Here is a 23,771-nt window from a genome sequence, read left to right as displayed (position 1 = left end):
ATCCCCAGCCTCTGCAGGGCCTGGCTGCCCCAGCCCTACTCTTTCTGGCCTTGCCCGAGCTTTGCCTTCACTCTGGAGGCTGCCCCAGTCTCCCCAGCAAGGCTCCATCTGCAGTGCCCACTATTCCCTGCCAGGCTGCCCCTCTGACCTTCCGTGTCTTCGTCGCCTTCCTCTGGCACTGGGTCACCTGGGCACACATCCCATCTACACGCTTCCTGGACCAGGTTGCAAACAGGTCCCTCCCAGACACTCACTCAGCAAATGTGTCCACTAAGGCATGCCTCACCCAGCCAAGCCAGCTGCATCCAAGGGGCAGCAGGGATGGGAATGAGTCTACGTGGGGCCATCACTTGGGTCTCCTGTTGGGAGAAGTGGGAAGGAGATGCGGACAGATTGGCCCCAGCTTACACGTCATGTCCCCACCTGTCCCGGAGGACTGGGTGTCCTCTCCTGGCTGAGGAGGCAAGATAGTCCAACCTTCCTGAAGAGCTGGTTTAGGTAGGGATTCGTCCTTCTGGCTCCTTATCAGGGCTGCAGGCATAACATCACAGAGACCAGGACCCAAGGATGGGGAACCTCTGAGTTGGACAACACCTTAACAGGTTTCTCAGTGAGGGACTGGCTTCCACTTTAAAGATAACCACATTAAACAGCAGTTTAAAAACAAATAGAAAGTTATTTGATCTCTTAATCTGTAGTTCACTGTTAGTCACTCAGTTGTGTCTGACTCTTTTCGACCCCATGGATTGTAACCCGCCAGGCTCCTCTGTCTATGGGATTCTCCAGGCAAGAATACCGGAGTAGGTAGCCATTTTCTTCTCCAGGGATCTTCCTGTCCCAGGGATTAAACCCAGCCCTCCTGCATGGCAGGCAGATTCTTTACCATCTGAGCCACCAGGGAAGTCCAAAAAGTATGTGGAAAGTGTTAGTCACTCAGTCATGTCCAATTCTTTAGGACCCCATGGAATGTATAGCCCCTCTGTCCATGGACTTCTCTAGGAAGAAACACTGGGATAGGGAGAAGGGAGTTCTTCCTGATCCAGGGGTTGAACTCAAGTCTCTTGCATTGCAGGCAAATTCTTTACCACCTGAGCTTACAAGCAGTAGTTCAACAGGTCAAGCGTCCAGTAGCTTGAATTAGCATGGCCATCACCTCGCTGTCACAGAATGGCTGCTGAAGGTCCAGCCTTAGCATCCATATTCCAATCAAGAAGGCCAAAGGAAATGTCTGATTAGCACCTATATTAGAGAAGCCAAACTTTCCTAGAACTGCCAGCAGATTTGCACCTGCATCTCCTCGGCTGGAACTCTGCTGCACGTCCCCCAACAGTTTCAAGGGAGACTGGGAAATTATTCACTTTAGAATCTGGGGACATTGCTGCCCCAAACCACATCAGGATTACAGAGAGATGGAAGAACCTAGTCGTCCGCTGGGTGCTGGGCAGACCCGGAGCCAGACATTTCCAAACCCTGCCCCCTAGAACCCAGGGCTTGGGAGCCCCTGAGGGAGGGAGAGGATGGGCAGAGCATGCCCCAGCCTCTTCCCCAGCTTCATCTGGGGGGGCTCCTCCTTTATCTGGGGTGCAGCCTGAAGCCCTGCCCTTGAAGGGGCTCAGGAAAGGTCATGTTTGTCTCCTTGTGGGAGAAGCAGCGTCTCTTTGTTCTGGCCCCCCGTGGCTCCCTGGCCCAAGAAGTCAGAGGCAAATCTGGGGTGCCTGGCCCCCGATCCACATGAAAGGCTCCAACTCCAAGCACTCAGCCGGGAGCTGAGTGAGGGAGCAGGCCCTGGGCTGTGCGGCCTTGTGTCGGCCAGGCTCCTGGCTCCAGGCTGCGGGCCAGCTGTTCTGCCCTTGCGTTCTCGGGAGGTGCCAGCTGGCCTCTCCTGGGGGCGGGGAGCAGGGAAGCGCTCAGCTGGCCCGGGTGGCGGCCCCCTGGGGACCGCACAGCAGCACGCCGCCCGCAGCCCCCAGCCTCCGAGGAGCAGCCTCCAGCCTGCAGAACCAACCCACACGCTGACGCAGCTCCGGTTTTATTTTAGGCCCAGCCTCATGCTCAGCACAGTCCAACAGGCCTGAACTTTAACAAAAAAAGAAGCATGACGGGCCCAGCCTTGCCCTGCATTTACAGCTGGCCCAGCCCCCCTGGCTTCCGGCCACGTGGGGTCGTCTCAGCCTGAAGCCGGGCAGAGGTGGAGTGTGCGGGGGTCTCCTGGGCTGATGTCCTCCGGCAGCCGTGGGTGGCCTTCAGCCCTGGTGACCAGACCCATAGGTTTGATGGTCTGATGCTGAGGTCTGATGGTCTAGGCCCGGGGGTGCTGGGCATGTCCTCAGGGCCCCGGAGGGGAGCATGAGTGTCTGTGGAGTCAGGCCCAGCGCCCCTCTCGCTCACACGGCCTCACCCTGGTCCACGCTCCTTTCCTTGGGTCCCTGGCCAGTATCCATGTCTTCCCCTGGCTCTCCAGGGCCCAAGGTCCCTGCCCGTTCTTCTCAGGCTTTCGAGCCCCCTGAGTGTTGGGCCGGGCTGCCCGCCTGGCTCTTCATTCAGGATTCAGAGACTTCCCGCGTGCGTGCTGCGGCAGTGGCCCAGGCTCCCACCAGTCGACCGTCCTCCTAAGCTGTCCGTTCAGAGTGTGTAACCTAGTGCTCAACCTCACAGACGTCAGCTGGTCCAATGGATGGAGGGATGGGTGGATGGACAGACGGACAGACAGGTCGATGGGAATTAGGGTGGGTGGATACCTGGGAAGATAGAACAGGAGGACAGGCTGGGTGGATAAGGCATAGGTGGACAGATGGATGGATGGAAGGGTTGATGGACGGGTAACAGGAGGGAGGGAGCGTATCTGTAGAAACCGTATCAGACTGTGGGCTTCCCTGGAGGCTCAGCTGGTAAAGAATCCGCCTGTGGTGCGGGACACCTGGGTTCGATCCCTGGGTTGGGAAGATCCCCTGGAGAAGGGAATGGCTCCCCGCTCCAGTGTTCTGGCCTGGAGACTCCCATGGACTGTGTTATATATGTATAGTCCATGGGGCCGCGCAGAGTCGGGCACAGCTGAGTGACTTTCACTTTCTCGGGTCTGTAGCATCACTTTCTCGGCTTCTGTCTGGTGGCCCTGGTCTTCCCTCCAGCGTCCGCCCTGCCGCATTCAGTGCTGGGGAGGGGTGGGGGTTGGGGGTGGGAGGGCGTGGGTTCCGCCAGCGCCCCCTGCTCAGGGCCCTGGAGTCGCCCACCTGCAAGGCACCCACCCAGCTCCCTGACCCGTGCACAGGGGCCCAGCATCCCTCCCGGTAGGTGTGAAACCTGGTGGTCTCGGCCCCGTGGGCTCCTGTATGTGAACGGAGACAGTGACGGGACCTGCCTTCCAGGTGCAGCGAGGATTTGGGGGCTCCTGCCCCCCGCCCCTAGGGACAGCGCCCGGCAAATGCTGGCCCTTCTTCCTTCTCCTCAAAGAGGCAGAGCAGGAGTCCAGGCGGGGGGCCCAGCCGCCCGGGGTCTCTGTGAGAGCCCACGGGGGCCCCTGCGGTGGGGCAGCCCTCACGCGGAAGGAGCGCTGAAGCAGTGGCACGCGGTAGAGCGCAGATGAACCGTGAAGACGTGATGCTGCTGAGCGAGGCCGCTCAGACCACCTCCTCGATGATCTCACGGGTGTGAGATGTTTCAGGATGAGCAAATCCTTGGAGACGGGAAGCATATAAATTAGTGATTGCCAGGGTTTCCCTCGAAGCTCAGTCAGTAAAGAATCCTCCTGCAGTGCGGGAAACCCAGGTTCCATCCCTGGGTCGGGAAGATCCCCTGGAGAAAGAAATGGCAACCCAGTCTAGTATTCTTGCCTGGGGAATCCCATGGACAGAGGAGCCTGGCGGGCTACAGTCCACAGGGTCACAGAGAGTCAGCACGACAGAGCGACTAAACCAACCCCCCAGAGGCTGGGGGAGGGGAAGTGGGTCTGACAGCTTGTGGCTGGGGGTTTACTCTGGGAGCAGCGAGAATGTTCTGGAAGCAGCCGGAGGGGTGGGAGCCCGGCACTGTGGGTGAACTAAATGCCACTAATTACGAAGGGGGACTTTTGCTTTACGTGAATTTCACCTCAGTTTTCTTTTAAATTTTATTTACTTACTTTTGGCTGCGCTGGGTCTCCATTGCTCTGCGGGCTCTTCTCCGGTTGCTGTCCTTGGTTGCCGCGCACGGGCTTCTCTTGCGGCGGCGTCTCTTACTGTGGAGCTCTGGCTCTAGGGCGCTGGGGCTCAGTAGCTGTGGGCACGGGCTGAGTGCTCCAAGGCATGTGGGGTCTTCCGGGATCAGGGATTGAACCTGGTGTCCCCTGCACTGGCAGGCAGATCTTAACCACTGGACCACCAGGGAAGTCCCTCAATTTTCCCTAAGGTCTGCATACTCAAAAAAATCAGGGGAACACGGAGGGGCTGGGTGGCTGTTGCAGAGAATCCCAGGGGTCGGCAGGGGCGGGGGGCTGAACCCCCAGGGTCCCAGGCCTCACGTGGAGCTGGCAGGAGGCTTGAGCGCCCCACGCGTCTGTTTCTTTGGCTCCCTCGGCTTCAGGGGAGACGTGAGCTATGGGGGACCAGGGTTCTTCCCTCAAGGTCTCCGCCAGGCAGCTCACCTGTGGCGTCTGCTCTCCCAGCCACACTGAGCCACCAGCGGCCACCACCCCTCCCCCGAGAGGCATTTGGTGGCTCAGCCCTGGCTGTGGTGGCAAGAGAGACAAGCAGGTGGTAGGGGCTGTGACGCAGGCCAGACACCACCCGACCTGGGGGCCAGGGACGCCCCCTCGTACCCCTGACGGAACCACCAGATCCGCGGGTGTTGAAAGCTCACTTTTTTTTTTTTAAGCTCGAGAGGCATGTGCCGATTGCTCATGTTAAGTGCAGTTTCTTTCTTTTTCTTCATTGTCTCTTCCTCCCGTGAAAGGGCTTTGGCACAAAGAGTGTGTGCCCAGCCCTGGGGTCCTCAGAGGGCTGGCCCTTTAATGAGGGGCCGGCCGGGGCAGACGATCCGGCCTGTGCTCACAGGGGCCTGGTGTCCGTTCTGCTCTGTGCTGTGCTTCTCAGGGAAGCACTTGGCCAAATGCTGTGTCGTTCTACAAGGGGGCGTGGTGGCTCCAAGCACAGGTCGGCACGCAAAGCTGTGCCCGAGCCAGAGAATTCCCAGAGACCTTGTGAGGACGTGACTGAGCCAGGATCCTGGGGGCTGACCTGTGTCCTCCAGAAGGATGTGCAGTCCTGACCCCCAAGTCCCTCAGACATGACTGTATTTGGAAAGAGGGTCTCTAAAACTGAACTGAACTGAAAGGAGTGATTATGCTGAAGCTGAAGCTCCAATCCTTTGGCCACCTGACGCAAAGAGCTGACTCACTGGAAAAGACCCTGATGCTGGGAGAGATTGAAGGTGGGAGGAGAAGGGGACGACAGAGGATGAGATGGTTGGATGGCATCATTGACTCAATCGACATGAGTTTGAGCAAACATCGGAGATGGTGATGGACAGGGAAGCCTGGCGTGCTGCAGTCCATGGGGTCGCAAAGAGTCAGACACGCCTTAGTTACTGAACAACAAGGGTGTTTCCACCACTTGGCTGTTGTGAAAACGCTGCTGTGGACATGGGTGTGCAGATGCCTGTCGCAGCCACTCTTTCCCGTCTTCGGGGGACAGACCCACGGTGGTAACTGCTGGGGCACGTGGTCGTTCTGTGTTTCACGCTTTATTTACTTGGCCGCGCTGGGCCTTAACTGTGGCCTGCGGACCCTTAGTTACAGCATGTGGGCCCTCGTTCCCTGACCAGGAGCGAACCTGGGCCCCCTTCACAGAGAGCAGAGTCCTACTCGCTGGACTGCCCGGGGAGTCCCATGCGTTTCACTTTTGAAGGCACCTTCAAAGAGCTTTCCACGGCAGCTGCCCATTATCCATGGCCATCGAGCGCTCACTGTTGAGCATGGGAGGTGGACGGTACGGGCTGAGGGATTGTTAGGCCGGGCCTGCTTCCCTCGTAGGGGGACTCTCCCCCTCTTCGTGGGTGGGATCCTGCTTTAGAATCTGACCAGGACGGGGGTCCCTCGCCCCTGGAAAATGCACACAGGCCCCCATTGTTGTCCACGGCCTGAAAACAGGTCGGAAAAGGCACCCTTTGGGGGAGGGGGTCCCAGCAGGCTGAGCGAAGTGCAGGCTGGGCCAGGGCCCCACCCAGGGGGGCCTCTGGTGCAGTGCTCTATCTGCGGGGTCGTCCGGGGGGCCGTGCCTGCCGACACCCAGAAGCGCATCCCCGAGAGCAGCCCCCAGGTGGAAACGCGTGTTCAGCCAACGCCAACGCAGCCTCTCACCGCCAGGCAAGGCCTCCTCCCGCCCAAGTGCTGTGAGCTCTAGGGAGGAGGCCCAGGAGGGAAAGTGCTTGGAGCTCCATGCCAGACTCTGCCCTGGGCGCACAAGCTCAGGACCCGGAGCAGGGCAGCCCAGCTTCCAGGGCTGCAAGACAGGGATGAGACACCCAGGTGGACAGCAGGGCCCAGGAGCCTCTCGGGTCAGCTTGGTGCCAGCCAGCCAGTGAGCAAGAGTGGACGAGATGCTTTCAGCCCCGTGTGACGTGTGACGTCTGCCAAGCTCTCACCCAGTCACACCATCCAAGTGTCCTGGCCCCGGCAGGGCGGACCAGCGTGAAGCACAGTGTCCACCACCTCCCCGGTGGGACCTCAGCCTCACACTCAGGCCCGCAGCTGTGCTCCATCCCGCGGGACCCTGTCCTGCCGGGGTCCCCACCCTCCCACTGAGTTAGGGGAAGGGTGTCCACTCATGGGAAATCAGCCACGGGTCGCCCCATTGCCCGCCCTGGCCCAGGCTCAGGAGGCACTTGTATGCATTTCCTTGGTCCTCTGGGACCCTGTGAAGTCACCCACTGTCGGCCCGTTTTAGAGATGACACCATGCCCCAAAGGGCAGCCCCCAGGGACCAGTGGAGGGGCACAGAGCCGGACCTGGTTCCCGGACCTCAGATCATGTCTTTCCCTTTAAAAATAAATACATATATCTATAGATATAGATACATAATTTTTTTTAACTGTGGCAAATGCCCGGTTGTGGCACTTAAAATGACTGGCGTTAGGTGCAGTCATTCGCACAGTTATGCACCGGTCCATCCCCAGAACGCTCCATCTCCGGGGACTGAAGCCCCGCCCCCACTAGACGCTCGCCTCCCCCCTCCTCAGCCCCGCCCCTGCCCCCGCCCCGTGAATGTTGATCCTTCTGAGAACGGGTCACCCAGTGATGGTCTACTGGCGCCTGGCTTCTTCACCCAAGCATAATGCCCTCGAGGTTCGTCCACGTTGCAGCTGGTGTCAGAATTTCCTTGCTTTTTAAGGCTGAGGGGCCACCCTTTCTGCCTTCATCCATCCATGGACACTTGGGCATTTTACATGATTTAGCTGTTGGGAGTCACGACGCCATGAACGTTGGCACACGGGTGTCTGTTCAAGTCCCTGCTCTGGGGCACATGCCCAGAAGAGGGGTTCCTGGGCTGTACGGCTGTTCTGTGCGTTTTTGAGCAGCCTCCACCCTGCTCTCCACTACCCGACCCTGTGTCCCCACCAAGCTCTTTCCTTTCGGCGTGCAGTCCGGCCGTGTCCCGTGGACGCTTACCGGAGGCCAGGCGATGGGCAAGACAGCGGCAGGACTCCAGCTGTGCTGGGTCCCCAGCGTGTCTCTCGCCGTGAACCCGACATGCGCGTGAACTTAACCCGCTCTGGTTATGCCGGGAGGTTACCGTGACAGAGACTGGGGCTCCAGCGTGTCTCTGAGGTTCCATCCAGGAGTCTGGTGCCCTCGGGCGCTTGGCCCGGCCCTGGGGACAGCGTGGTGCAGCCACCACCCCGTGAGCCAGCGGAGGAGTGACCGCCGGCCCAGGAGCCGGCTCGCGGGACAGGTGGGCTCGGCCCAGCCCACAGGCTCGCCAGGTGTCTCCAGACTCCCTCTTCAGGGACCTCTTGTCTGAGTCACGGGCGGCGGAGACGCAGGAGGCCGTGAGGCTGGCACAGAGGCCCCTGCTACGATTAGCGCCCCCATAGGGGCTCCACCAGCAGCGCCCCTTCTTTCAAGCCCAAGTCAACCATAATTACGCATGTCAGTGCCGTGGGCGACGCGCCTGGAGGGCCTTTTGTAGCAACTGCCCTTCTGCGTTAAGGGCAAAACAATTCTTTTAAACACGCCGCGCACGTCAGCCAGGTTAGGATTCCCCAACCTGAGTCAGGCCCACCTGAGCCCACACCCTCCCCGGGGCCCTCAGGGTCTGTGCTGGGCTGGGGGGGGGTCCTCCCCCAGAGGAGCGGGACTGGGTCAGCCCCTGCCCGTCCCCAGTGGCGGGAGCGGGGGGCGGTCACCAGAGTCTCGATTGGGCACCCTTTTTGGGAGGCTTAAGGCGAGGGGTCCTGGGAGGGTGGGAGAGCCCAGACGGAGGAGGGGCTAGAGCAGCATCCCTCCCCTGGGGCAGCGGAGGCCCTGGGGCGTCTGGCCTGCAGCCGAGGAGGCCAGGCTGTTGGCACATCAAGGGCAAGCAGGGCTGCAGGGAGGGGCACACGGGGAAGGTGCCCCTGGAGGGACAGAAGGGGGCAGGAGCAAGGAGGTGGGACATCTCGGGGTGAGATGGCTCAGGCCCCCACTGAGGTTGCTCTGGAAGCAGGGGTTTCCTCCTGCTTTATAGGAGGTGAGGGACCCAGCCCTGCCCCCTCTCCACCCCTACTCTGTGAGGGGAGGTCCTCAAATTCAGGAGGCCAGGTGGCTCCTGGCCCCTGGGGTATCAACCTGTCTGTGTCCCATGAGGAAAGAGAGATTCCTCCTCCTCGCTCCCTGGGCCAGCACATACCACCCCCTGCCGAGGGCACTGATGCTCGTTCTCTAACCCCCTGGAGTTGGACGGGGACGGGGACAGGGACCCTTCAGCCCAAGAGCCAGAGCTCGGGGGTCAAGGGGAGACGCCCTTCAGCCAGCTGCCCCCAGGCTGCGGAGACGGGCGGGGGCTCCATCCGAGGGGACGAAAGCAGAGCCTTCTGTCCCTCCCGGGGGCCCCATGTGCCTTCACTGTCACCCCCAACCGCTTCGTTTCTCCCAAGGCCGCTTTCTCTCGCTGTTGTCGCGGTGTGACCGATGCTCTGGAAGGAAGTGGGGAAACAGGGAGAAAGGGCCTCCTCCCAGCCCGCCCCCGCGCTGCCGACCTGGGGCTCACGGAGCGGGAGGGCGGTGCTGGGTGCTGCCCTGGCCTTGGGCAGGCCGCTGCCCTTGCCGTTAGTCTGTCTGCTGTGCTGGCTCAGAACGAACCAAGGCGTCCGATGGAAGTGGTCCCTCCCCACCAACCACGTGAGTCTCAGCAAGCAGCAGCACCACTGGGGCCTCAGGCCCTTGAGGCCCACAAGCCAACAGATGTTTCTCAAAAGAAGTCACATGCAGGGTGGGGCATCAGGCAGCTCCAGGGTCCCCAAGCTCTGTGCCCACCGGACACTCCTCAGAGCATCCCCTTTGCTTGGACACTCAGTGTCACTGGGCCCTGAATGGTGGCCGAGTAGCCTGCCCTGCAGCCTGGGACCTGCTGCGGACCATCCACGCTCTCACCCTGGGCCCCACTCGGCCACAGCCTCACAGAGGGCTTGGCGGGTGGGGAACACATGCTCCAACGTGGCACACACTGCCTCCAGACTCCAAAAGGGCTGCCAGGCCTCCTGCGTGTGCCTGCGCATTCACCTCAGCCCGTGCAGTGGAGTCCTACCACCTACCCGACCACCAAGCTTCCAGGCCTCTCAGGGCACTTTTGTGGGGTTCACCTCCCCACTTGTATTTGCGGATAAGGCATCGGAAGTGCCTGCTGCTTCCGGCTTATGAGACACACTCCCCGAGATGTCATCTGCACAGGACCAGCAAGGTGCTGCATGGAAAGCTGGGCTGGTCGGCTCTCTGCGGCCATGGTGGGCAGAGAGGCCAGGCTGTGCAGGGGGCAAGGCTGGGGGGCTGCTGGCCTACTGCCCACGGGGTTCAGTGGTGTAACCGCGCAGGTCCTCAGCACAGGGACACCCCACTGGGGCCCACTCAGTGTGCTCTCACATGAGGACCTGGAGTCATCCTTCACCTGCTGGTGTGCAGGCCCCGCCCCCTGCTGCACGGGGAGCCGTGCGGCCCAGTGGGAGACACGCCCTCCACGGGTGCACACAGCCACACGCCGGCACGAGTGGACACGGACACGTGTCCACGACCCCACCATGCATCTCAATGCTCAGCCAGGGCAGGGAGGAAGCCGCTGGCTCTAAGCCAGTGCTGGACGCTGGGCCCGCGGGCTCGCCGGGACAAGGAAGCCACCTGCTCCCAGCCCGGGGTCTTGCCTGCAGCATCTTTACAGGGGGTGGGAACAGAGCTACAGGGCTGGAGCGGGCCCCCAGCAGAAGCCACTGGACCATGGCAACCCGGGCTGCTGAGAGGGGTACTGGGGGGCCAGGGCACCCTCTTGTCTCCCAGAGTGGTCCCAGGAGGGAGTCCCAGGACGGGTAACGCAGAGTCACCCTGGACGAGGGACGGTGCCTCTCTCCCTCCTGTCTCCTGGTCTGACTGTGGTACAGCTGAGGGAATAGACGCGCTCCCGAAGGCCAAGGGTAGCTCAGGGCATCCTTGAAGTACCACAGTGGGAGTCTGGCCGGCCTGTGTCTGAGCCCAAGTGGGGCCCTGCCTGGAGCTGGGGGAGAGGCCCGGGTCTAGAGGGATCACCTTCTAATCAGGAGGAGACAAGACTGGGGTTTGAATAAACTGTGGTTGGAGACAAGTGAGGACGTGATCATGCCCCCAGCTCCTGCATGGGCTCGCACCCCCCACCAAGACCTGCAGGATGTGGCTTGCAGCGTCTCCCGAGGGGCGGGCAACAGCCCCACTCAGTCGAGGGTCTGCCCACTGGCGCCTTTTGAGTCATGTCCCACGTGCGTCTTCGCCACGGCAGGGTTTTCAGGGACCTGACGTGAGGCCCAGCGGAGAGCCACACCTGCGCTGCCTTCTCCCAGGGCAGGGGGGCAGCAGGTGGCATAAACGCCGAGGGTGCGGGGGCGAAAAGCCTGCAGCAGCACAGTTTGGGAGCCTGGGGGCACGGGGACTCAGAGACCCAGAGAGCAGGATCCTGGGCCGCGGCTGGAGAGCACGCTGAGACAGACATGCCCCTCGGGGCCCCGCAGGCCGAGGCCAAGCAGTGCCCGGGTCCCCTGGAGAAATGGGGGGGACCCAGGGTCCAGCCAGATGGAGGAACTGGCGAGGACCGTGGGGGCCATCGGGGAGCCAAGAATCTCTGCATGCGGCCCAGCACCCCTGGTCCTTGCCAGTTCCTGCATCTGGCTGGACCCTGGGTGCTCCCCGCCCTGTCTCCAGGGGACCCGGGCACTGCACACGGCCCGGCACTGCCCTCTGGGGGGCGCCTGGTCACATGGAAGAGAGAGCGTGCAAGAGACGGGTGACCAGAAGGTGGGGGAGTGGACACACAGGTGTACACACACACATACATACGTGTGCACACACGCTCTCGTACACACGCGTGTGGGGACGCAGGTAGATAGGCTCACACAGGTATGTGCTTGTTCTTTTTAACAGAAGGACAGTCCTCACACAGAAGTGTTGTGGGTTTTTGTGTATGTGTGCTGGCTAAAAAGGAAAAGAACCACATTTATTTTACAAGGTAGTATTCTCTTAAAGTATTATACAGGAATGTTTTTTAATTTAGTGTTTTCCTCGGGGTAGAGCACAGGAAGAGAAAGAAAAGACTTTTCTGAGGACAAATTGCTGTAGATTAGATTATGAAATTGAGTGAATACTTCACAATTAAGTCGGCATTTTGAAAACCAAAGTAATATAAATGAACATAAGCACAAATGAAACTAATGGCATTACCGGGGAAATTATTTCAAGTATCAGTTTGTATACCACTGCACAATGGAAAGAAATCTTACTCTTGTCAGTAATTTTATTGTTAGTAACGATACTGATGGTGTTCCCCTGAAACTGTCTAATGATAGAAATGATAAGTGATAGATAAATGTCCAGACGGATGGACAAATTGATGGATGGATAGACAGAGAGATGGGTGGACAAGCAGACAGACAGATACATAGATAAGAGGGCGGGAAAATAAGTCATTACCTTGTTGTTGTTCAGTCGCTAAGTTGTGTCCGACTCTGAGACCTCCTGGACTGCAGCACGCCAGGCTTCCCTGCCCTTCACTATCTCCCGGAGCTTGCTCAAACTCGTGTCCTCGAGTTGTGATGCCATCCAACCATCTCATCCTCTGTTGCCCCCTTCTCCTCCCGCCTTCAATCTCTCCCAGCATCAGGGTCTTTTCCAGTGTGTCAGTTCTTCGCATCAGGTGGCCAAAGTATTGGAGCTTCAGTCATTAGAAACCCAGATTTTTTTTTTAGCAGAGATACAGAGATACAAATATAAAATCAAAGAAGGAAAACCCCGCTACTCTAAAGCTCAGCTGAAATGATCTATGAACTCACAAAGAGCCTTGAACGCGTGTCTCATCAGCAAGCAAGGGCGGTGCTGAAGATGCTTAGAGTCACATGGATCGGGCACAGGGGTGACCTAGATGCCTCTCCCGAGCTCAGGCGGGACAGAGGCGCCCGAGAGGGAGAGAAGCCCAGAGCTTCCTGCAGGGCCAGAAAGGTGGGACGTGGGGAAACCAGAGGCCTCGGGGATACACAGCTCCCGATGGCCCGAGCTGGGGCGATCTGAGCCACCACGCAGAGCACTGCTGGGCCTTGATGACGGAAATAAACACCTGAGGACTACATAAGCGGAAGCGACAAGTTCCTGGCAGAAGAATCCCTAAAGTGTATGTGGATGGTCTGGCCCTCAAAGAGCCACCCTTTGGGGGCGGCTGAGCCCAGTGACCTCCTTCCAAAGAGGACAGTGTGGGCTGAAGAGAGAGGACGGCCTGGCGATCTCCCCTTGTCCAGGCGCGCAGGGCAGTGGTGCCCGCAGCAGCCAGGCGCCCTGGGGGGTGGAGGAGGGGCACTTCCTCCCCAGACCCACCGCCCTCCTCGCTGGGGAGAAACCGCACCAACTCCTGGTGGCTACTCAAAACTGTACAGCTCAGCAAAAGCAAGGCAGGTGTGAGCTGTCACAGCCCAGAGGAGCCTAAACACCACGTGTTGCCCTGGGTGGGACCCTGGGTAACAATTAAGGAAATCTGAATTAAATGTGGGTCTTAATTAGTAACAGTGTATTTGTGACAAAGGTACCATCTTTATGTAACATGTTTGTAACAGGGGAGATGGGGTCTGGGCGAGGGATTCCCTGCTCTATCATGACAAGTTTTCTCTAAATCTAAAACCATTCTAAAATCAAAAGTGTGTTTAAACACAAAACATAGTAATTGCAATGGATTCAGATGTATTAAATACACTTTTTTTTTAAACTTCCCTGAATTCATAATGACACTTTTAAAGAAGGGGTCGCTTTCTCTTTAAATTTTGACTGGAGTATAGTTGACCTACAGCTAGTTTCAGGGGTACCCTTGAGTGGCTCAGTTATGCAAACACAGGCATCCATTCTTCTTTAGTGTCTTTTCCCATGTTGGTTATCACCGAATATTGAGTAGAGTTCTCAGTGCTAGACAGTCGGTCCTTGTTGGATACCTGTCTTATGTACAGCAGTGTGTGTGTGTGTGTGTGTGTGTGTGTGTGTTTATCGCAAGCTTCTGATCTACCCGCCCCCAACCCGATGTTTCCCCTTTGGTAACCGTGAGTTTGCTTTCGATATCCGTATGTCTGTTTCTGTTTTTGTAGACGATAACTGTATTTGTTTCATTTTTCTAGTTAGATTGCACGTGTGAGTACTATCGTTTGGTGTTGGTCTTTCTCTGTCTGACCCACGTAATTCGGTGAGGATGATGATCTCTCAGTCTGTCTGTTTTGCTGCAGATGGCATGATCTCCTTTTACGGCTGAGTGGTATTCCGCTGTGTATAGGTACCACATCTTGTTTACCCATCCCCCTGTCAGTGGACACGCAGGCTGCTTCCACGGCCTGCTGCAGTGAGCTCTGGGTGAATGTGTCTCTTTGGAGTATGGTTTTCTCCAGGTATCTCCCCTGGAGCGGGACTGTGGGACCAGGTGATAATTTTTAGTTTTTTAAGGACTCTTCATCCTGTTCTCCACAATGGTTGTACCAGTTTACATTCGAGAATGGGTCACTTGGAGGAACAAGTTCATTACTCTGGAAACTGGCAAACAGAAAGGGAGGTGAAGCGTGCATCTTGCCCTTAAAGAAACTGTCCCTCAGGGCAGTCAAACAGCTGAGAAGGGGAAGTTTCTCTTTACAGATTATTCCACATGATAAATGGAGAAGGAACACCCTAAGTAGAATATCACCATTTTACAGCCCCCCGGGCAGTAAGTGATCCAGGCAGTGACCGTGAGCGGCTGCTAGAAATGTTACTGACCAACTAACGGGGCGTGGATCAGGCTGACCGTGCGCAAACCCATCCATGAGTCTTAACATCCCAGAAAGGCTCAAGCCGACACTTGGGGGCTCCGATGGGGGCACACGGCCCCACCTGTGGCGTCCACCTGGCACAATGCAGATCTCACGCAGGTCCCAGCCTCCAGCCCACAAAGGATGGGCAAACAGAACGCAGAGGCGCGCGGCCAGCAAAACCAAGAGCGAGTGACGGCTTCCCTGCTTCAGCCCGTGGACCGGGAGGGGATAAAGGAGGAACCGGGGAAGGCTGCAGAGTGAAAAAGACTTCAGAGTCACGCCAGCCGACACAGCGGGTGGCTCGTGTTCTGCGCCTGGTCCCAGTGAAGCGGCTGTCGTCGTGGGGACACTTACGAGACAGCTGGGAAGACCTCCAGCTGTGACGGGGTCCTTCCTGACCCCAGGGATGAGGGCTGCCTTTTAGCTGTGACAGTGTTGTCGCTGTGCTTTTAGCGCGGGACTTTGTCTTTTCACGCAGAGCTGCCTGGACTGCTTTCCGGCAGGGTGAGAGGAGGCTGGGGCTTGCACCAGGAGGGCCCGTGAGGGGGAGGGGGCAGCTTGGAGGCGCTGGAACCGTCCGCCTGATTATGCTGCCACTGGCTGATGAGGTCTTGGTGATACAGAAGAACAGTCTCTCTGCTCTTGGTTACTCGTAGGACAACATTCTGTAATAGAAAATGTAGAAATGAGCTTCCTTTTTAATTAATAAGCTATTTCTCTGAGCAATTTTTTTGAGTATTAGAGTATAGTTGATTTACAGTGTTGTATTAGTTCCAGGTGTACAGCAAAATGAGTCAGTTCTACACGTATCCACGCTTCCTAAGATTCTTTTCCCACATCGGCTATTACGGAGTGTTGAGTAGAGCTCCCTGTGCTGTACAGCAGATCCTCATTCGTGACCTGTCTAACGCGTGGCTTCCCTGGCGGCTCAGACAGTAAAGAATCCACCTGCAGTGCGGGAGACCCCCTGGAGGAGGGCATGGCGACCCCTCCAGAGTAGTAGTGGGTATTTGTCAATCACCATCTCCCAGTGTGTCCCTCCCCCCTTCACCCCTGGCAAGCATGTTCGTTTTCTCCATCTGTGACTCTACCTTTATTTTAGGCAGGTTTTGAATTTTTAAGGAGAAACAGAGCAAACAGTGCGGAGTTCCTCATCCCGTCACTCCTCCTTACCTACCCGTTTCTGTATTTTTACCATCTTGCTCCGATGTGGTACAGTTCGTTACAGTTGATGAACCAACACTGATACAATATTGATACGTTATTATTAACTAAAGTTTACATTAGGGTTCCCTCTTCCCCCGGTACAGTCTCTGGATTTGGACGGATGCCACCATTGCAATCCTGTACAGAGTAACTGTGTCACGGCTCTAAAAATCCCCTGTGCTCCTCCTGTTTGTCCCTCCCTCCTCCCAAGCGCTGGCAACCCCTGATCTTTTCATGGTCTTCATCGTTTTGCTGTCTCCAGCATGTGATGCAGTTGGCATCATACAGCATGCAGCCTTTACAGACCGGCTTCCTTCACTCAGCGGGTGCACTGAAAGCTCCTCCGGGTCTCTCAGGGCTTGAGAGCCCGTTTCTTTTTATCGCTGGGTAACTGTCCATTGTCAGGAGGTGCCAGTTTATTTATCCGCTCACCTACTGAAAGACTTCTTGGTGGTGTGTAAGTTTTGGCGTCTGTGAATAAAGCTGCTGTAAATGTCTTCGTCCAGGGTCTTGTGTGGGCAGGAACTTCAGCTTATTTGGGTGACTGGTCACCAAGGAGCCTGACTGCTGGGTCATACGGTAGTGGTATGTTTGGTTTTCTAAATCACCACCGAACTGTCTACCGAATGGCTGTACCTTTCAGCACTTAGACCAGCAATGAGAGTTCCTGTCGCTTCACATCCTTGCCAGTATTTGGTGGTGTCGGGGTCCTGGACTTTGGCCATTCAGGTAGGTGTAGACTCGTATCTCATGTTGTTTCAATTTGCATTTCCCTAATGACATATTATTGGAGAAGGAAGTGGCAGCCCACTCCAGTGTTCTTGCCTGGAGAATCCCATGGATTGAGGAGCCTGGAGGGCTGCAGTCCATGGGGTCGCAAGGAGTCGGACAGGGCTGAGCGACAGGCAGTGACATATGATATTGATCATCTGTGTATCTTCTTTGGGGAGATGTCCGGATATTTTGCCTGGTTTTTATTTGGGTTCTCTAAGAGTTCTCTGTGTATTTTGGATGCCAGTCCTTTATCTGACGTGTGTTTTGCAAAAATTCCCTCCCCGTTGGTGGTTTGCCTTTCTCTCTTCACAGTGTATTTTGCAGTTTTTCGTTTTAATGAGGTCTTGTTTATCAATTCTTCCTTTCACGGATAGTGCTTTTAGTGTCTTATCTAAGAAGGCATTGCTAAATTCAAGGTCACCTAGATTTTCTTTTACATTATTTTCCAGAAGTTTTATAATTTTTGTGTTTTACGTTTAGGTCTGTGACACTTCTGAGGTTAATTTTTGTAAAAGGGGTAAGGTAAGGTCTGTGTCTAGATTTTTTTTTTCTTTTTTTGCATGTGGGCGTCCCATTGTTCTAGCACCATTGTTGAAAAGACAATCTTTTGTCCACTGAATTGCCTTTGCGCCTTTGTCAAAGATCAGTTACTGCATTTGTGTGGGTCTATTTCTGGGCTCTCTATTCTATTCCGTGGATCTGTTTGTCTGTTCTTTGACCAGTACTTGATTGGTGAAGTTTTATAGTAAGACTTGAAGTCAGGCAATGTCAGGCACCTGACTTTGTGCTTCTTCAGTACTGCATTAGCTATTTTGGGTCTTTTGCCTTTTCATGTAAAGTTTAGGATCAGTTTGTCAGTATTCACAAAGTAACTGGCTAGGATAGAAGTCAGGCCTTTGGCGGGGTGGGGGGTGGGTGTACCCTTAAATATGAGTTTCCTGTCAAGGAGCACCAGACATTGGTGAAATGTGAAAGACAATTAATGTGAAAGACAAAGCCCCAAACAAATATATTGAGAAGGGAAGAAAAAGAGGAAACAGATTATGCAAGGAGAATAAGATCATGAAAAGACGTTATTAATATGATCTGTGAGATAAAAGATATTGCATCTTTTAAGAACAAAATGCTCTTTTATAAAGTAACAGAGAACAAAAGAGCTCTTGAAATTAAAAAATATTATAGCAGATATGAACATTTTGATAGATTGAAAAATAAATTGAAAAAGAATCTTCCAGAAAGAGAATGACGTGGAAAGTTGGAAAGATAATTTAGAAGGTCCAGTGTGTGCTAAATAAAGGTACCTCAAAGAGAAAATGAAAGAAATGTTTGGGAAATAATTGAAGGAAACGTTCTAGAATGGAGGGGTGCAAGTTCTTGATGGAAAGGGATTTGTGAGTACCCAATATGAGAGATGAAAACAGACTCCCACCAAGGCACATCAGCAAAGTCCAGAAAACCTGGACCAAGAAAATATCTCCCAAGGTTCTCTATCTGGGGGTGGGGGGCAGTCTTTTTAACCGTTTTTGTCTGTTTCATCAGTTTGAGAAAAGGGTATTAAAGTTTCCTACTATGTTTGAAGAGCTGCCTGTTTCTTTAATTCTGTCAAATTGGGCTTCATTATACTGAGCAGAGAGGGCAATGGCAACCCACTCCAGTACTCTTGCCTGGAAAATCCCACGGACGGAAGAGCTTGGTAGGCTGTGGTCCAGGGCATCGCTAGGAGTCGGACACGACTGAGCGACTTCACTTTCACTTTTCACTTTCATGCATTGGAGAAAGCAATGGCAGCCCACTCCAGTGTTCTTGCCTGGAGAATCCCAGGGACGGAGGAGCCTGGTGGGCTGCCGTCTACGGGGTCGCACAGAGTCGGACACGACTGACGTGACTTAGCAGCAGCAGCAGCAGCAGCACACTGAGGCTCTGTTACTAGGTGCATAAACGTTTATGCCTGTTACGTCCTCCTTGTGAATGACCTCTTGTATCATTAGGAACTATCTGTCTTTATTTCTGGAAATGCTTTCTTCCTTAAGTCTGTTTTTTTCCCCAGCTTTGTTGATATATAAATTACATACCATAAAATTTCAACCTCTTGAATTACACAGTCCAGTGGATTTTAGCATATTCAGAGTTGTGCAGCCATCATCGCCAGCCTAATTTGGGAATGCTGTGTCACTCCAAAGAGGACTCTCTTGCCCACCGAGGGGCTCATTCCTCCAGCCCATTTGGCTGCTGTGAATAGTGCGGTTATGAACTTCTGTGTGCAGGTACTTGTGTGATTGTGTTTTCAGTTCTCTTGGGCATATACAAGGCCTGGAGTTTCTGGATCGTATCATAAGCTCTGTGTTTAACTTTTTGAGGAGTTGCCAAAACACTTTTCAAAGTGGATGAAGTCTACTTTGTGAGATAGTAACATAGCCACTCCATCTATGGGAATTTTTTTCCATTTATTTCCTTTCAATTTGTGTTGAGTGCGCCCACAGCATATTTGGGCCCTTCTTTTTCATGGTGTGTGTTTTTTTTTAAAAAACAATGTCTGCTTTTTACCTGGAGTCTCATCACATTAATTTCTGGTGCTGTTCCGCATAGGCATCCCGGCTTGCCTTCTGCTTCTCTTCAGCTCTCCTCTCTTCTCCGCTTTATTTTGGATTATTTGACTACTTTTAAAACTCTGTTTTATCTGCTTTTAGCTCTATCTCTTTCCACTCTCTTCAGTGGTGGCTCCAGGATTGCAATGTACATCCTTAACTTTTTCCATCCGCTCAGAATTCATGGTGCACACTTCACACAAAGCATACAAACTTGACAACCTGATATGTGTATCTGCCTCAGTCCCACTGCAGCTGTCCCACGCACATTTACCCACATTAGGAGCCCCACAGAACAGGATCGTTTCTGCCTAAAACAGTCGTCTCTGTTTAATAAGGGTAAAATCATCTTTCCTGTTTTGCCAGGCATTTATCATTTCTTCACAGTCCAACTCTCACATCCACACATGACCACAGGAAAAACCATAGCCTTGACTAGACGGACCTTAGTCGGCAAAGTAATGTCTCTGCTTTTGAATATCCTATCTAGGTTGGTCATAACTTTTCTTCCAAGGAGTAAGTGTCTTTTAATTTCATGGCTGCAGTCACCATCTGCAGTGATTTTGGAGCCCAAAAGAATAAAGTCTGACACTGTTTCCCCTGTTTCCCCATCTATTTCCCATGAAGTGATGGGACCAGATGCCATGATCTTCGTTTTCTGAATGTTGAGCTTTAAGCCAACTTTTTCACTCTCCCAAGGAGATCCAACCAGTCCATTCTGAAGGAGATCAGCCCTGGGATTTCTTTGGAAGGAATGATGCTAAAGCTGAAGCTCCAGTACTTTGGACACCTCATGCGAAGAGTTGACTCATTGGAAAAGACTCTGATGCTGGGAGAGATTGGGGGCAGGAGGAGAAGGGGACGACCCAGGATGAGATGGCTGGATGGCATCACGGACTCGATGGACGTGAGTCTGAGTGAACTCCGGGAGATGGTGATGGACAGGGAGGCCTGGCGTGCTGCGGTTGATGGGGTCGCAGAGAGTCGGACACGACTGAGCTGCACTGACCATTTCTGGTATCTTCATGCCTTCTGAAGATTCATTGTCCTTTCCCTCCAGCTTCGAGAACTTCCCTTGCCTTTGTTTGTAGTGCACGCCTGCTGGCAACAACTTCTCTGGCAATAACTTATCATTTATTTACAACGGTCTTTATTTCGCCCCTGTTCTTTGTATTTCCAAGTGGTTACAGAGTTCTAGGCTGACAGTTATTTTTTTACAGGTTTAAAATGCTGTTCCAGGCTCTTCTTGTCTCTAGTTTCCGATGTGAGGTCCGCACAGTTCCTGTGTGAGCAATGTGCCTTCCTCTGCCTGCTTTAATAAGATTTCGTGTTATCTTTAGCTTTTAGCGGATTGACTATAACGTGCCTAGGCCTGACTTTTCTTTATATTTATCCTTTTTGGGAATCACTGGGCTTCTTGAATCTGTATTAATGTCCTTCACCCAGTTGGGGAACTGTTAAGCCGTCGTTTTTTTTCTCTTTCTCCCTCTCCTAGGACTCGTGACTTCTCCCCTTCTGGGCCTCTGATTCTCATCATCTTGGGTCTGCTTATGGTGTCCCACAAGTCCTTAACACTGTGTTCACTTTTGAAAATCTCCTCTCTCTTCATATTGGATAAGTTCTATTTCTGTCTTGAAGGTCATGCTTTTCTCTGTCATATCCATTCTGCTATTAAGCCCATCCAGTGTGTTTTTGCAGATTCCATGGCGGCTCAGACGGTAGAGACACCTAGGGTGTCTGTTGCACCTGTAAAGACGCACCACGCTGGTGAACCTATGGCCCCGCTGCACTGACCGCGTTTAAGGAATCCACAGCAGGCCGAGAAGTAGAGCAAAACGGGGCCAGGCAGTCGCAGGGGGCGCGGGGTGTTGGGTGCTTCTTATTCCTCGATCACCTGGGCAGTGCTCAGAGTGGTCACAGGCTTCACCCTCCATGCCCATTGCTCACACCAGGAGCTGTGGGGGAGGGGGTAGCAGGGGACAGAGCCCACCTGGGTGGCATGTCGGTGCCGGGGGTGTGAGGGAGGGGGCCGGGCTGGAGCCGTGGAGCCCTGGCGATCAGGGGAGGTAGCTCAGGGGCAGCTCGGCCCCCCTCTCTGAGCTGGGCCCGCCTTCCTGTCAGTGGTGGGCTTGGGAGAGGTGGAGGGCGGTCGACTCGGGAGAGGTGGAGGGCGGGGGGCTCAGGCCTTACCGGCCCACCGGACGTCGCTGGGGTCCTGTGTGCCTTCATGCCACAAACGCTGTCCCAGTAGGGATGGATGGGGGTCAGAGGACATGAACAGGCTGTGACGGCACCAGGAGCTCCTGGCCGAAGGGGCTCTGATGGACGGCGTGTTGGCCGAGGTGGTCCTGGTGACCCTTGAGTCAGGGTCCCAGGAGCGGCTGTCCCTCCGAGTAACAGAGTGAGCCATCAGCCTTAGCGCCTCCCCAGCCAAGCTTCCTGTCTTTTCTGGCCTCTGGACCAGAGAGGAGGAAGGAGGGAGTGCCCAGAGGGAATGGGGGTGTCCGGGCAAGGGACGAGGCAGCTAAGTGTCCCGTTCCCTCCTAACCATGCAAGTGGAAGGCCTGCCACGCAGGGAGCCTGTGCTGGGCTTCGGCACAAAGCTGGCTGCCCAGCAGCTGCTCCTGGGGCTGCCCGGGTGGACGCCTCCGAGGTTCAGGCCACCCAGGAGTTAGTCTTGTCCCCCAGCAGCTGCAGGGACGTTCATTCCTGGGAAGCAGCCCTGGCCAGCACCCGGCTGGAAGCCCGGCCTCGGCCTCCCAGTCTCCCCAAGGACCCCCCTTGCTCCCACGGGGCCCGCCCGTGTGCGACCCCTCCGCCGGGCGCCGTGCTCCCCAGCACTCACCGCCCGCCTCCTCTCCTCGCAGGTGAACAACGAGAACGTCGTCAAGGTCGGCCACCGGCAGGTCGTGACCATGATCCGCCAGGGAGGGAACCACCTGGTCCTCAAGGTGGTCACGGTGACCAGGAGTCTGGACCCGGATGACACCGCCCGGAAGAAAGGTGCCCGCCCCCGCCCCCGCCCCCCAGCCTGCCCAAGGGACTCGGGGAGCGGGGCGGGGGGCCGTCTTCCTGCCTCCTGCCTCATGGGCCCCATCACTCGCCCTCCGTGGGGCTCCCAGTGCCCCACTGAGAGCAGGAAACCAGTAGGAAAGGTGCTTAGGAGGTAAGGGCCGCCCCGGCCTCAGGCTCGGCTGTGCTCAGCAGACGGACGGGGGCCTGGGGCTCCCACTCCAAACACTTGCATCGGCCACTGTAGCAGCTCACAGCCTGGGCCCGGGGAAGGCAGAGGGCCCACCCCGCCTCCCCAAGGGCAGTCACAGCTGGGGGACACGGGCCTGAGGGAGGCCTACAGAGGGCGGCCAGGAGCAGGCCAGAGCACCCCCTTAGGAGGCTGGAGGCGCGTGTGAGAACTTCCAGCATTTCCTCTGACTCCCGCCGGCTCGCCGCCCCAGGGCCCTGTCCCAGCACGTCAGGGCCCTCCTGACCCTTCTGGAAGGGCGAGCGAGGGCAGCATCCTGGGGCCAGGCTCTCACCTCCGTCTCTCCCGCCTGCCCCCCCAGCTCCTCCGCCTCCAAAGCGAGCTCCGACCACGGCCCTCACCCTGCGCTCCAAGTCCATGACCTCGGAGCTGGAGGAGCTCGGTAAGTGCCGGCTCCCGCCTGCCCCGGCCCAGCGCCTGGTGTGCCCACGGGCTGGCCTCGCAGAGCCCCAGCCTGTGCATGGCCCCCCCGCTTGCCCGCTTGCCCCCCTCCCGGCCCCAGCACCCGGGAGGATGTCCGGAAGCCTCCCTGAGCGCGGTCTCCCGCGCTGGCCCCCTGCGTCCCTCCTGGGCTCGGGGGAGCTTCGCCATTGGGCCTCCTCTCTCTTGGTTCGTCTAACATTGTTTTGTTTTGAATTTTTGGGCCTCTCACTAGTGGATAAAGGTAAGCAGACCCCTGCGGTCTAGGGTGCCCGCGAGATCTTTCCTCTCGCACGTGGCTCAATCCAGAAGGCCGTGGCCCCAGGGGCGGGTGCAGACAGCAGTGGGCTGGCGGGCTGCAGGCCAGGGGACGGGGCTTGCTGGGGCCTTCTCGAGAGGACCAGAAGGGACTGAGGGCTGTGTCCGCTGGGCCCCGGGGCGTGGCCTGGGGAGGGCGTGCAGAGCCACATGGGCCCTGGGCCTAGCAGCTGCGTGGCTCATGACGGGGGTGGCACCTGGTGCTGGCGAGCTGCCATCCTGGAGGGTCAGGGACCCCCCCCCGGGTCAGACACCACGGCCCATGGACACGTCCCCGAGGAGGCTGCTCTGACCACGCAGGAGCAGCCAGGGGCTGAAGGCTCACTTGGTTGAGAGGGCTCAGCGGGCAGGGAAGAAGGGTAGCATCTGTGACTTGGCACGGGGCAGGTTCCAGGAGGACTAAACCAGCCCTGAGCCCAGGAGCCCGCCCCTGCAGGCCCAGCCCGTCCCAGGGGCGAGGTCTGAGCACCCTCGCTGGTCTGGGAGTCTCCGGGGGCTCCGACTGGCCCCCACCCTTAAAGGGGAAACCCTTCCGCCCTTTCATGCAGAAGGACACAGCGGCTCCTCTCCCCCTTTGCGGCTCCTCTGTCAGGGTCTCCTGGGGCCCAGGCCGGCCCCTGTGAGCACCCCTTGCCCATCGCCACATCCTGGGGCTAGACCTGCAGCTGGGTTGAAGGCCTAGGTGTTCTAGAAACCAGCAGCCCTGCCGTGGGGCC

At 56.2% G+C, this 23,771-nt stretch overlaps 1 protein-coding gene across 1 annotated transcript in view; it reads left to right on the top strand.

The window, feature by feature from the left end:
- The window catches only part of SHANK2 (SH3 and multiple ankyrin repeat domains 2), a 527,407-nt gene that overhangs the window by 479,888 nt on the left and 23,748 nt on the right, over positions 1-23,771 (top strand). The window contains exons 17-18 of the mRNA XM_040255275.1: positions 21,923-22,058; positions 22,619-22,699. Of these exons, the coding sequence (XP_040111209.1) occupies positions 21,923-22,058; positions 22,619-22,699 (217 nt within the window). The remainder of the gene's footprint in view (positions 1-21,922; positions 22,059-22,618; positions 22,700-23,771) is intronic.

This window comes from Oryx dammah, unplaced genomic scaffold (genome assembly GCF_014754425.2).
Source record: "Oryx dammah isolate SB20612 unplaced genomic scaffold, SCBI_Odam_1.1 HiC_scaffold_15, whole genome shotgun sequence".
Taxonomy (NCBI): Eukaryota; Metazoa; Chordata; class Mammalia; order Artiodactyla; family Bovidae; genus Oryx; species Oryx dammah.
Note: the sequence above shows the minus strand (reverse complement) of the source record. Positions and strands in the feature narration are given on the sequence as shown.